The 15,935-nt window shown below is 26.7% G+C and overlaps 1 protein-coding gene across 1 annotated transcript in view; it reads right to left on the bottom strand.

Moving 5' to 3' along the window:
- Positions 1–247: 247 nt before the first annotated feature.
- Sulf1 (Extracellular sulfatase Sulf1) overlaps positions 248–15,935 on the bottom strand; it is a 140,572-nt gene continuing 124,884 nt past the window's right edge. The window contains exons 14-19 of the mRNA XM_075372217.1: positions 11,548–12,141; positions 9,065–9,198; positions 5,941–6,125; positions 4,735–4,866; positions 3,416–3,610; positions 248–1,831 (exon numbers count right to left, since the gene is read on the bottom strand). Of these exons, the coding sequence (XP_075228332.1) occupies positions 1,743–1,831; positions 3,416–3,610; positions 4,735–4,866; positions 5,941–6,125; positions 9,065–9,198; positions 11,548–12,141 (1,329 nt within the window). The 3' untranslated portion in view covers positions 248–1,742. The remainder of the gene's footprint in view (positions 1,832–3,415; positions 3,611–4,734; positions 4,867–5,940; positions 6,126–9,064; positions 9,199–11,547; positions 12,142–15,935) is intronic.

The raw sequence follows: 15,935 nt of genomic DNA, 5'->3' as shown, positions 1-15,935 counted from the left end.
TATCTTAATAACAATTTTAACTCATTAAGATTCAAAGTTTATGCCGAAACTTCCTTCCTAGGATGCAATAATTACATTCTAGGATTTATTAAAGACTATACTTTATATTTCTGTATTACTTATAAGAAGGCAGTTGCTTACAAAATCTACAATGAGCTGCCTATGCTGTATGTAGCAGCCAAATGTAATATTTTAGAAAACCTACTTTGAGCTGATGCCTATGTATTACAAAATAAAAAAACCATTAGTAATATTTTTACAATAATTTATTGCTAGTATTTTCTATAAAATAAATTCAAAAGTCACAATAAATATAATAAATAATATTGACTACAATTTTACACGAATGATTCAAAGTCAAAATTAGTTGACATTTTGAAGATAATTATTTTTTATATATATTAAACTCCAGGTAATCCAGTTTTTTATATTTTGATAAATAATATTACTTAACATATTCATTTAAAAAGATATGATTGTGTAAAAATAATATCCCTTAAACATCCATAACTGATGTAAAGAAGTTTTAGTAATTTTTAAAAAAACATCCCCCAGACTGAAATTATAAACTATTGTTATAATTAATTAAAACATTTCATATAGTTGATTTATTAAAAAATTCTTCATAAAAAATGCTTGTTTAACAAACCAAAATATCGATGAATAACAACTGATCTACAAAATGAAGGTCAATAATATTCATGGTGCAAGACCATTTACAATTATATCAGTTCGCTAAATTAATCAAAAGATTGCAAAAATTCGTTGTATAGAATAAACAGTGTAATAAATTATCTACAAAATGAATAATAAGCAAGAAAAAATTACTAATCAGAAAAACCAGAATGATCTAAGTTATTAAAATTTCTGGTCCCTGTATATTTTCTTTTTATGGAGTAGGACATGAGCTGTGTGTTTGAATTAATGCAATTACAGCAGTTATAAAAAAAATCTTCAAAAAATTATAGGGCAATAAATTTATTTTCTTAAAACATGGCACAATTTTTTTATGATTAATGCTGACTTTCACTAATATAGTCTGCTTAATATGATTAGGCAGCAGACAAAATAGTATAATGTTTGTTAAAAAAGTCAAATGTAATAATACAAAGAATACCCTGTTAGAATGAAATGGTAACCTAATTAACGTAACTGAATAATCTACATTATGCACAAAAACTCCGCATAATTTTAGAAATAGTAATTGTTAACTTAGAAAAAAGTGTATGCAAATATTCCCTGTACTGGCAAGGTGTTAATGCATATAGATTAAAAAATTCAGCTTCAGAAAATAGTGTAAGATATACTTGTACAATAACTGATACTTTAAAAAGTAAACAAGTAATCGTAACGTGCTTGTTAGAAATATAGAACGGTAAATTTAAATTAATATTCAATAACCATTTACAAATTTTTAAGATAAGATTAAATGATATCTATGATATTCCAGTTTATTATCAGTACTTATTTTAATACTGTTTATTTAGTAATCATGTTCTGGTTAAAAAAAAACAAACAAATAAATATTTCTAAATGAAGTTAAAAATAAATGCATTCATATATATATATATATATATATATATATAAATAAAATAAAAATTTAATTAATAGTACAATAAAATGCTCCAAAAGCGTGTGGCAAAAATCTTATTTTTTTAAATAATTTTGCAATTTAAAGCATACATTTCCCAGATAAAAATAGTATTAAACAAATTGGTAATTGTAATTTTTTCAGCATTTATTTATGTTGAAACTCCTCTGCTTCTCAATCTACTATTAAAACTGTTAACACCTTCTCTTCTAGTGTTCATATGACTATTTTCACCATTATCTGAAATATAAAAAAAATAATAAAATATAAGTTCAAACAATGAAATTATATATTCAAGTCTGCCAAAAAATGAAAAACAATTGTGAACAATTTTTCAAAACTCTCCTCTCTTATTTTATCCACACATCGTTTTTCTGCAGAAAATTATTGACATTTAGAAAGATCTATATAATTATAATTCAACTTAATCTAATGAAATAAGAGAGAGATATGAGAAAAGTGCATGCTGTTTAACTTTTTTAAGATTTTATATTATCTATTTTAGTTTATGTAATAACAGTCATCTGTAACTGTGATAATAAAGATGATAATAATAGTTGATATGCAAGGGGTCAGGGATTTAATACCTCCAAAAATTAATAGATACCTTAAAAGAAAGGTTCACTTAAGATTCTTATAATTTATAACTTAACATTTAGAACATACCAGTTTGCACAAGATGTAAATAATAAAACACACAGCATATTTTTTCTTTAATTGCCAATCTTAACAACATTCACTAAAACACTATACATACACATTTACCCACATAGTTATTTATAATTATTCAAATGATAACAACACTTAAAATACAAGAACTTGGGCTTGAGGTAAAAATAATGTACATTAACCTCACAAATTTCATCCTTTATACAGAAAACTTATTTTGAGGTCCATGAACATATACTTGCTTTTAACAAACGTTTAAATAAAACATTTATTCAGTAGTTCTGCGAGGCCAAACACAGCCTCACAGAAATACTTAATGTTGCATAGAAATACTTTGGTGCAGTCATAATAACAGTAAGTATTTCTGATTTTAAAAATATTTTCACAATAAATAATTACTATAAATAAAAAAAATCAACAAGTTATTGGTGGAATAAAATTTTATGTACTTTCATTTTAATTCAAATATTTTTACAGAGTTTAATAATATATATATTAATACAGAGTTTAATATATTTAAATTTAAAAAAAAGTTAAAAAAACTATATGTATATGAAGTCAGATTCGAACCAATGTGTGCATGGTTACGGGTCCAACACGTTCTCATTTACACCACATAACTACTTAGTGATTTAAACAAAATTAATATATAAAATGCTGATATGGACATCACAAAAAAATGTGGTGTCCACCACAATGCAATTGTGTAACTGCCCACTTTATTAAAGAATTGGAGCATTGTATCTCACTTTTAAATTAAATAAGTTTTAATGAAGTACAGCAAAAAATGTATATATGTAATTTGATAGACGTACAAGGAGGAAGTTATGTGGTATTCACACATCAGATTTTTTCTTACACATTGCATTACAGGTTAAAAACAAATTATTGTGAAACCTTTAAAATCTCATTCTCATAATGAAATATCAATCATAACAGTACAAACTGATATAAATTACATGCTTGCAAAGTAATGTATGTGAATTGAAAGAGGAATTTGTTGAATAGTAAGAGAAGTACATCAAACAGCTGATTAATCAAATTGTGGCAGCTTTAGATAAGAAAGTGCATAACAGCAACGAAAGGTACCAACTACTATGTCATTAAAGAATACCATAATTAATAATAGAAATAAAACTAATAATAAAATGTTACCTGAATATAAAAAGAGGTACTTTCTTTTGTTCTGTGAACGAGTATTATAATTAGTGACAGAATTTGTCACATATGGCTGACCAGCTGTACAGTCTCTAACTCCTCTACAGCCTTTTAAGTGTTCCAGAGTATCATGTAGATATGAACGTTCTTCAGCAGTAAGTGAATTTACTCGATTCCACTGTTCAAATGGATCTATAAATGAAGTGTTAAAATCTCCATTAAAAACATGTTACATAAAATTCTATTTAGAATAGTTGGTGGCAAAAATTGATTAATAATTTAGTTTAAGATTGTCAATAATAATAAAAAAACTAATTACTATGAATACCAATAAACTGCTTATATTTGGGGGAATATATTTTGAAATTATATAAATTTTAAAATCTTATCCATAAAATGACTGTCAATAGTTTAGTGGCTAACCACCACAAAAAAAATTAACTTTTTTTTAAATCTGGAACTGAATTTGGAGAGTATAACCTCTGATGATATTGCTTACTTTTTTCAAAACTTTTATAAATATGACTAGATCTATTTATTAACAATGTGAAGTACAGTCGAGAAGTCCCTACACTTCAAATATGTTGGTACTGTTTTAAAAATTGCATAGTATCTGGTTCCTAAGAGATAATTTTTTTACTGTGGTTGGATCCCTGCTCTCAAAGTTCCAAAGGACTCTCACTCACTTTATCTCTTGTTTCAACTGCAAACCATGATTTTATGCACACAGTTAAAATGTTGAAGAGTGGTTGATGACTTATGATTGGGCTGCACAAGTTACAACACAGGGCAGACAATGCCACAAATAATTAATACAATACTTTAAAACATGCCTGTATACTTTAAGGCAGGTCACTCGTTCTGCTCTTCAAGTTTTGAGTTTCATAAATGAATTATTTCTGGACTACAGAATTGGTTGTGTGTTTATGTCTTGAGCATCACCAGCCACAACAAAATCTTGACTTTACTGTACCCTATAACTCATTGTGAATAATAATAGAGTGCCATTTGTGTGCCAATAAAGAACAAATAACAATGTGAGGTAAAGCCTTTTGAACGATAACTCCAGAGGTGCTTCATAACATGTCAGAAAAGCAGAGAGATGTTTAGCATGATGATACGTATAGAGATCCACTGGAAAAATAATTTTCAAGTACAAAAAGTATATAAATGTACAAAACATATACTTAACTTTAACATCTATTTGTCTAGGGGTTACCTTTTGAACACTCTACTTAATTCACAGATTGAATTTTAATGACTTTCTTTATAAAGAATTGAAAAAACTTAAGATTACTAAGTTCAAAAATACATACCAATACGTAGGTTGTAGAATGTAACTAATCCGGTAACAAATTCACAATAAAGAAAATTATGAGTAGCATTTATTGTCCTCAGACATGAGTATGTGTTGTTATTTGCATTCATGCAAAAACAAAATGGGCCTCCTAAAAAAAAGACCATCCATCTTTAATAATACAACAAATTGAAGTATGAATAATTAGAGCAAAAATTTAGTTGCAATCACTTAACTTGCTGATAATGATTTTTAAATGAAAATAATAACTTAACCATGACTGACCACCATCTAATTATATTTATTAAAAACTTAGTAAAAAATAAATATCCTACAGAAGTCTTTTACCAGGAAAAATTTTATTTTTTAATCTAGCACACAAACTGAAAGTATCAACAATTGTTATGGCTACACCATTAATTTTGCATTCTAACAAAAAGTACACAGACATTTATTTACAATTGATTTTGTTAAAAAAGAATTATACATTATTTCAAGAATAAATTTAACTATTATTATAAAACTTTTATAGTCTTTAAAAAACCCTGTTACTGGCGATGAAAAAATCAACAAAATGCATTTAAAATTCATTTACATTACATTTTATAACAATAACAGTGAATAATATATTTATACAAAAAGTTTAGTAATTGAAATATTAATCCTTTATATATGATATCTAATAATTAAGAAGAATCTGAAAAGTGCCACATCAATTTTTGAATTTTTTTAAACAGCTTTAACATGAAATTTAGGTATAAAATAATAAAGTAAAATTCTGACTACAATTTTTTTTGCCCTGGATTTGAAAAGAAATATCCTAATATTTATTTCTCAATACTATTACTCTTAATATAATAACCATAAAATGTAATTACTATGTAATTTGATTCAAATAATGAAAATAAAAATTTTTATTTTTTTTTATTGTTAAAAGGTCATGCAATGTTGTGACAGTATTATACAGAAATTAATATGATTATAAATGATGACAAATATGTTAACTGATCACTAAAAATTGTAAGAAGAATGTACTGACAGGTTGAAATATTAAAAGGCCAAAAAAATATTAAAAACAAATTAACGCACATTTTAAATTACAACAGATCTGCATAATGAAATATTTGGATGGCCAATGAGATATGAAATGCCATTTTTCTTATATGTACATGCTATAAATTTTTTTACCCATTCGCATTATAAGAGAATTAAACAAGTAATCTACCTGTCCAGTAAGGTGGTGTACGCCAGTGTTCATTATCATGGTTAAAGCAGTTCATTCTTTCTGATAAACACAAATTTTCATGTTTAGCTTTCCTTCTAAGTTTTCTTTCCCTTTTCCTTAATTTTGCTTCTTTAATACGTCGTCTCGCTTCTCTAGCTAGTTCTTTATCATCCTTAAGTTGTGTTCTGAAATAATATTAATAGATTGAAAATAAACAGAAATCATAATATTATAGGATAAGGATCTGGAGACCAAGATTTACATAATAAGAACCTCAGCTCTAAGTTTGGACTTTTTATACAGCCTCCAAATAGGAAAGTGAGTAGTCCAGTCAAATCTATAAGCAGAGCAAACACAAAAAATCACTCAAATATTAAGAACATAGAAACTTTAAAAGTCTATACACTTTTAGCACACATCATCGATTTTCAGTCAAATAACAAGAAAACCTGCCGCAGTAGAAAGGAATAAAAATAATAATAAGTATTATTATTATATTTAAAAAATATAATATTATTATCATATTTTTAAATTAAAATAATAAGGAAAGGTATAAAGAATAAGAGTGGACAGTAACAAAGAGATGATCTCTATCCAGAGACCATTAATGGAGGGTGAAACATTAATGGTAAACTACCCTAATCAAAGAATTATTTCAAGGATAATAGAAATACATTCTACTATGAAACATTAATGGTAAACTACCCTAATCAAAGAATTATTTCAAGGATAGTAGAAATACATTCTACTAACTGTCATTCAGGAAATAAGAATGTTTTAACCTAGGTTAAAACTAACTGGGTTAAACTAATTATTATAACTAATCAATGATTTTCCACAGGTCAGTTTAAATATGGTAACAGATTGCTTTTCCTTCACATACTAAAGAGCTATCTGTGACCAAGCAATATTGATGAACATGCCAATACTGAATAATATGAGAGCACACAAAGTTGTGGAACATTCTACAGCACTGCCATAGATGATGGCCTTAAATTCATTATTTTGTATATATTTCTTTCAGATTCCTATTCATAAAATTTCTTTGTGTATTCATTGATTGTTAATCTGGTATTTTATCCTAATTAAATATATTTTTTATGTACTTAAGTTCATATGCATTTATGAGATTAGTAAAAAAAAAAATTTACGCTGGATTAATAACTTCACTGAAAAAGATATTACAGATTAGCTCAGAATGAATGGTCCTATAAAAGAAATGTTACAGTATTTTGAAAGCAATTCTTTTAATGTTTAATTTTTTTTAATTATTTCATATACTAATAACATTTACAAAAACATCATGTTTACATGATTCACTGTATTGAACTATTCATCAGGAGGATAAAAATTTAATAAATGTGGCAAATAAAGACTTGGAAATGATGAAAGTTTATTTTCTCAGCAAAAATCATGTTTTATGTAAATAATTTGTTAGTTTTTACAATTAAATAAAATTAGTATCTTAAAATAACATGTATGTACATTTTAGTTAGAGACAACAATTTGAGATTAATTGGAAACTATTCCAATTAGATTAATCAATATAAAATCAAGTATTTAATAATTTTTATAAATAAAATTATTATTTTTCTAATAACTTCTATTCTTATAAAAGAGCCATAAATTGTTTATTATATAAACCAACAATCAAACATGTAAGTGCAATAAATGTGATTTGTGCCTTAAACTAACAAAAAATACAACTATTTCTTTTCTTAAACTAATGCAAAAAGAAAAAAAATTAGGTAAAATATTTGATATAATTTGTAGATTATTATATTTGATCAAAAACCATTTAATCATATAAATGCATTTTTATGAATTGGTATAAATTCTAAATGTATTGTAAATTTGTAATTTACATTAATTACATGTAATTCAGGTTTTGTAAATTAAAAAAAAAATCCAAATTATAAGTATTACTTTGAAACTTAATGTGTGAGCTTTCTAAACATTTATTAATTTTATAATAATTTTTTAATTGCAAATTGTAGACCAATCAATATTATTTTAACAAACAAATAATTTGCTGAACATTATAGAAAATGCTCTGTTGTAGCAGAAATTTTTGATTTCATTGCATATTGTCTTGTTAATACTCATAACAGAAAATAATAAAACATGAAAAATCCACTCAGCACAAAGGTCATTGTTCTTTATCCATTTTTAAGCAGTTTTTTTGTGTTTTAAGAAGGGAGGAATCAGTAAATATTTTTTATATAGAATATGATGCCAAATTCCCAACATTAAACTGGACAGATACCATAAATTTTCTGATCATGCTAATGTTGTTTGGCTTAACTGATAAATCTCTGAACTGTTTGCTAACTAATTAATCAGTTAATGATAATTATTATAACTGGATATAATGATTATATCAGATAATTACTGATTGTTGTTTTTCTCTTAACAATTTGTTCATTTCTGCATCAAGTAACTTTTGATTTTTCAAGAAATTTCAATTTTGCAGTTTTTTCGTGTTATGCTACATTTAGTAAATTTAACTGTTTCAAATCTTTAGTTACAAAATTGTATTTTGAAACAATAACCGTATTGCCTATTACCTTACTATTTTTTTATTTAATTAATTTGTAACTTTATAAATGGATTAATAGTTGTAATTTCACAAACATTTCCACCAAACCAATGCTTATGGGATCACTGGTGAAGCATATTTTCTGTCATATTAGATTTTAATCTAAACTTCTTAGTTTGGCATAGAAAGTAGTAGTGGGTACAGTAAATGTAAGAAAAATAATTTCCACACATGAAATTGTAACATAGTAAGACGATTATATCTACAATATTTATCACTGTTTTCTAAGTATCTTTATTCCGGATAAAATCAATATTTGTTTATAAGAGATAAAAAAAAGGTTTAATGAACATTGTTTAAAGAAATTGCCTAAAAAATTTACTAAGGAAATATTTGCTATTCAATAAGAAAGCAAAACTACAAATATATATATTTTTTAAATAATGTAGAGAATAATAACTTATTTGAACAAACTGAATATGACTATTATTTTTATGCAGTTCAAAGCAGAATTAAAGAATGGTATAAAAATATTAATACTTTGTTAAAAAATAACAATATTTAATGTTGTTAAAAATTACTCACATGTTGTCTGACTCACAGTAACAGGTATCTGAATAGAATGACTGCGATTGTCGATTACGATGAGTAGTTTGACTTAGAACTGGTTCCAGTATAGTTACATCTATTCTACCTGGTACTGTACTGTGTGCAGACATCTGAAATGCAAAAAATTACAATAAATAAATTCTTTTTCTTTACTTTTATAAAACATAAAAATAATACTTACAAAAAGGACTCCAGCAGATGTTTTTTAAATAAAAATAAATAATTTTACCTTCATGTGGTTTAAGGCAAATCAGAGATAATATAGATTTTTAATAGAAAAAAGGAAACTACAAATATTAACACAATTAATCACTGAAATCAATTTCATGATACATCACTACAATCTCTACGTTAATGAAAAGTATTATAATAACTAATAAAGGCTGTAATAAAGTAGAGCTTTTAAAATAAAATTAAAATTTTTTTCACATAGCCATACCTGATTTTAATAGTATGCACATTGAAGTATGTTAAAGTAATGCACAAGAAAGTGCAGAACTGGGTTTCGGTTTACAAAATAAGATACTTATCAAACTACTAATAAAGTGGTACTACATAATCACAACTGTAGGAGAAGGTAATTTACAAACTATAATTTTTTATTTAAATAAAAAATGTATCATTTTAAATCTAAAATGATTATAACATTGGTCACGTTTTACATGACCTTATTGTCATGGAAGTGCCCACTATATTAACAAAAAGTTCCTTGACTCCACAAAATCTGTATTAGATGGTTTCTAAGATTTTTGACTCAAAAACAAAAACAGGACTGACAGGAGCTTTGCCAAACACTTCTGAATAAACTTTGATGAGAGGGAATAATCTTTTTGTACTGAAGTCACATGTGATGAGACGTGGATCCATCACTACACTCCTCAGTCAAAATTGGCTAGTATGGAGTAAAAAAACTTACATAATAATTTACAGGTATTGAAAATTATGTCCGTCTACTTCTACGTACTGTCAACACATTTAACCATGTTCCTGGCTACTCTTGTTAACTGAACCTTGTTTATTTCCTGAATGGCATTAGTAATGTTTGTCTTCAATTCCTGCAGTGTGTGGATTGCTCTTATAAATAATTTCTTTTAAGTAACCGCACAGACAAATGTTTGAACCAATCAGATCAGGGGATCTTGGTGGCCACAATCCTTTAGAAATAATTTTTTCACTGAAAAAATCCTGTAGAATCTTCATAGTAGAGGTACCTGTATGGCAAGTTTTGTCACTGTCCTGTTGCAACCTCTGGCAGTAAGGCTATGAACTCTTGATAATTTCTTGGTAGATGATAGCATCCATAGTTTTTTTTTTAAAACAAGAATCCTATCACTCCTCACCTTGAAACCACATACTATATACTTATTATTTGTAGGTGCAGGGGATATTCAAAAAAAATGTGTGAGTTTTCAATACCCCAGGTCTGGTAGTTCTGATTATTTTTTTCTTCAGCCATTATAATCACAAATAACAGATTTTACAAAATAATTTTGTTTACTGATTACATTTAAAAGGAATACATGAAAATTAAAAATATGCTTAAATAAAGTATTAAAGTAAAATATACTTGCTAGTAAAATCTTGTTTAATAAATTTTGAGTAAATTTTGTTTTTTTATTGATATGCACTATTTTTTTTTTTTTTTTTTTTTTAACTTTCCATAAACAATTATATGAAATGATTTTCAAATATCATTAAAAATAGGTCAAATAAATAATCAGAATAGACGAAGATAACAACTTTTACTTAAAAATTAAATAAATGCTATAAAAAATTTACAAATGCTAAATAATATATATTAGTGAAATCTAAATGAAGAATGTAAAGATTACATTCTCTTCATAATGAGAGAATGTAATCTTTAGGAGAGAACAATTGAAAATTTATCCAACTAATACACGTTGTTGTATACATTATTATAATGTACATAGACCATTTACTGGGAAAAGTACCAAACAAAAATAAATCTAAAAAAAACATTACGCAGATCTTCTTTAGAAATATATAATTTATAACAAAAAGTGGTAAATGCCATAGAAAAAAAGGTATAGCCAATGCCACATAAAACAAACCAAAAAAAACAGCTGTGACAGATGCCTGCAACCCAGACTTGTAACTGACATCTATCGTTTCACATTATACTAAAACATAATTTATATTACTTGTTTTATGGTTATAACATTATTATAAACACAATTATATAATTAATATTCAACAAAAACCAATAGCAGAAATATTTCTAAATGTTGTTATATTATAACAAAGCAATCAGACCTTATAAAAATCAGAAATACCTAGACCACAGAATACAATTGTAGCTAGGAACAATATCCATCCCACTTCCAGATAAACAGTGTACCAGTAAATAAATGTATTAATTTGTTACCCCACAAACAATCAAGATAAATAATATTTAGTAAAAGAATAACCTCATCAATATAATTAATAAGTATACTTACCGATTCTTTATGTTTATTTGTTTGATGTCTTGAATTAGGAACTGGATTATCATTATTATTATTATTATTATTATTGTTAATATTACCACTGACATGAACAGATTTGATGGTTGTAGATAATAAATCATGATGACGATGATGATGATGATTCAAGTGATTATGGCGATGTTTAACAAAACTATTGTTATCTACATTATGTTCATTACTTCTATGTAAATTAACTTTAATGCTGTCTAAATTAATCTCTTTGGTAACATTATAATTATCACTATTATTATTAGTTTCTTTATTTACATGATTAAAATTATGAATACTGATATTGCTGGTACCAGTACTACTTTTTTCATTTTCTATACTGGTATTCCTATTAAATAAATAAGGCGATCCTAAATCTTCTTCTTCAGCTACTTCTTCATCATCATCTTCAGTTTCTGATTCTTCTTCATTTCTATTATCACCTTCTAACTCCTCATCAGTCACAGTGTCTTCTATTTCTTTATTGTTCTTTCCAATCATATCTATCTCATCCTCTTCATTGCTCTTATCGAATGGTACATGTGGTGGTCTTTTATCTCGTAGATATTTACGTATTTCCTGTAATAAAATATTACATTATAAATGAGTTGCTGCCAGAAAAATATTCAATCAATAAATGAAATTTATAGGTGATCAGAGCACAAAAGAACACTTAAATAAAATTACCTGTTTTTGCTAACAAAAAATTATTTCTAAGAATAAAATCTTCATTAATAATTGGGATTTTCATAATTTAATTTTTACATGAAGGTCAGTAATATTATATAATACGTTTAATATAGAAGAACTATATAGAGAGGGAAAATTAATAAATAAAGGTTTTGAAGGAAGAAAACAAAATTTGACCACAAAATAATTTAATTTTATGGACAAAACTTAATAGAACTTGTTTGGAGGATTTTAATCTTATAGATTATATAGAAATAAGGCTGTAGGAATAAATTATATAGTCTACTCCAACCCATTTATGTTACACAAGATCATGATATAAACCATTGTCTTGTATAAGAAAATCAGACCTGAATAGACTGTACAGATTATTTTGTAGAGTTTATAAGATTGGAGAGATTCCTATAGATTTCTGAAGTATAAGTGTTACTGTATCAAAGAAAACAGGCAGGATAAATGAGAGAATTACAACCAATAGTCTAACATCTCATACATAGAAAATATTCACTAGAGTATTTATAGGTGTATAAAACATATGGAAAATTTACTGGAAGATGAACAGTTTTAGGAAGACCGTGGGATATGGTAGGCCAATATGTTCCTCAGGCTAAACTCAGAAGAAGCCAGGTTTAAGCAGGAATAAACTAGCCTGCATGGAATTTATAGATCTAGAGAAGGTATTTGATAAAATAGAATGTAAAACAATTTTTTAGATTTCAAAGAAAACTAACTGAAATAAAAAAATAAATAACAAGCTTAATCTATAAATTGGACGTATAATCTGTACAAGAATCAGGTAACAAATGCCAAAAATAAATGAAGAAAGGTTGACTTTCTTAGACCTACCTTTGAATAAGACCTTTCTTATTCAGAAAGGAGTGAGATAAGGATGCAGTCTATCCCCACTGGTTTATAATTTGTATCTAGGAGAGTGTACATTATTATAGAAAGCTTAAATGTAGGAGTTAAAGAAAAAAATTTAAATGTAGTAACAACCCAAGAAGAAAGGATAAAAATGTTAAGATTTGGAATTGATTTTGACAGAAACCAAAAATAAATTTGAATACCACGGATTCATAGCCAGGAGGGAAATTCTATTTGAAAATAAATCAGAACAAAACAAATGTAATTTAATGCAAATAATGAGGAATCAAATATTAAGATAGGTAATCATAGTATAGGGAAAGTGGCTAAATTTTGTGACTAAGATAGTAAAATTATGAAGAATGGATGAAGTAAGGATGATAACAAATGCCAACTGGAACAATTATGAGGTTAAAAGATTAGCACAAATAAGGAAATACCACTAAAGCAGACTGATTACTCAAAAGAAAAATCATTAAATAAAAACAGAGTGATTAAAATTTAGTATCAAATTTATAACACCTACTAATTGATTTTCTACAATTTTTAAAGATCTCATACACTGATATATACTTATTCAATTAGCTTATAAAGTGAGAAATAAACAAATGTTGCATTTGTGTGAATGAGTTCATGATTTTGCCAAGTCATCCTGTGTATCAGTGGTGATTCACAACCCAACCATATCTATATAGAACATTATAATCATTGGTCATATATTAGTCAGTGTATAAATTAGTCATTTAGCAGCCATGTAATCACAAATGTTTATATAATGTTATATCTTCTCAATTCTATTAAACCCCTTGATCTTTTTATACAATCACTCATTTGTTCCAGTGTTCAATTTTTGTGTTTCTGTTATTTATTTACTCTTATTTTATTTAAAGTTAATATAATGAAATTTTTGAAGTTTACAGGAGCACGAGTGGAATGTGATTGTGAATATAAATCAACTAATGAAGTATGGTCTCCTAAGAAAACAAAACTCCTCAGGTCAATTGAAGAAAAGGTTGACAATTTCAATAACAATGCAATTCATAAAAAAGTACAAGAATTTCATTTTCAAAATGAATTTTGTACAATAGAGAAATTGTTATAAATTGTAAATGATGATAATGATCTACCAGATTTCTGAAAAACAACTTTATATACATTGTTAAAAAGTATGAATTTTAAATACAAAAAACAGAGCTGGGAATGTGCTTTAATTGACAGGGATGACATCATTATATGGCAAAGACATTACCTCACTGAAATAGAGAAAATGAGGCAAGAAGGCCGTATATATGCTTGAAACTTGGGTCAACAAAGGTCACATGAAACGTTTCAATCAAAAAAATAAGGCAGTGAATTTGTCTAAAGAAGCCTTTCTGTGTGGCTTATCAACCGGTACTAAGGCTTTATTGGGTAAAGGTAGGTAGGCATCTCATAATTATGCTTATCAGCAGTGATACCAGGTTCTGTCAATGGTGGTCTCTGAATTTTTGACACTAAATCTACAGGAGACTATCATAACGAGATGATCTTTTTGAGAAGAGGTTTAGCGAAGTGTTACCTGTTCTGGAAATTAATTCGGTTATTGTCTTAGACAACATCCCTTATCATTCATGTAAAAAGCAAAAAATTCCAGCCATGTCTTGGAACAAGAATGATATTAAAATATGGCTTAGTTCAAAAGGAGTGATTTTTGAAGAGGATGAACTTAAGGTACATTAATTGCAAAGGGTTTTGTATATTAAATGTAATTTTAATATGTATAAAAGTGACGAGTTAGCAAAATCTAGAGGTAAACCATGCTTCGATTACCTCCCTATCATTGTGAACTCAACCCAACTGAGTTAATTTGGGGACAAATCAAAAGTTATGTAGCATCAGAAAATGCTACTTTTAAAATAATTGATGAAAAAATGTATGCCTAGAGCCATCGATAAAATGGGCCAACAGGAATGGAAAAACTGTATGAAATACTTAACGGATACTGTTGAACCAAATTAATGGGAATTTGATAATATAATATAAAACAAAATTAAGCCTCTCATTGTATCTTTTAATATTGACAACAATAACTACAAATTTCTTACCGGATGACGAAAACTGAAGAATTAGAAGACAAAAAAATTGAATTTATTATTTGTTTATTATCATAGAAATTTAATCTAAAATGTTTGTGAACTTTTGCTTTTAGCGACAACTGACAATTTCATAACTCTTAAAAAGCTCAAGGAAACTACTAAACAACTAACAATTTTAATTAATAAAATATTCATGGGTTATCAAATGTCTCGAACAAGGTAAGAAATATTTATTTGATCATTTAACATGGTTTAATTTATTTAAATTTAAAGTAAAATATAGTAGCATGTGGTTACTGAATATTAATGTCACATAGTTTTTTTTTTTGTATGAATCAGGATTTACAGGAGATGCTTGTAAATCAGGTGCCTGAACACATACACACAGTCTGTTAACTTGAACTCTATAAGCTAATTGAATTAGGTGTAGATGGTAATCACATAGGAAAGTTATCTTAAAATGATGTAATTTACTAAATAAAATTAACACTTGAGAATAGTAATATGATATTCAAATGTTTTACCATCTGAAAAACCCTAGCTAAACCAGGATTTAAAGATTAAAACTTAGATCCTTCTGGTTAAAAAAGAGATATTGTTTTGCCGTGGAAGTCAGACTCTTTAATTCAACAAAAGTACCAAGTATCTAATTTCAGTAGAAAAAAGTGAATTTTAGGTTAAACATTAAACATAAAGTTTGAAAGGGGTTTTATTCCACATCAGCATCTTCAGATACCCAGCAAA

This window comes from Lycorma delicatula, chromosome 7 (assembly GCF_047948215.1).
Source record: "Lycorma delicatula isolate Av1 chromosome 7, ASM4794821v1, whole genome shotgun sequence".
Lineage (NCBI taxonomy): Eukaryota > Metazoa > Arthropoda > Insecta > Hemiptera > Fulgoridae > Lycorma > Lycorma delicatula.
The sequence above is the reverse complement of the archived record's forward strand: the minus strand, read 5'-3'. Positions and strand labels throughout refer to the sequence as shown.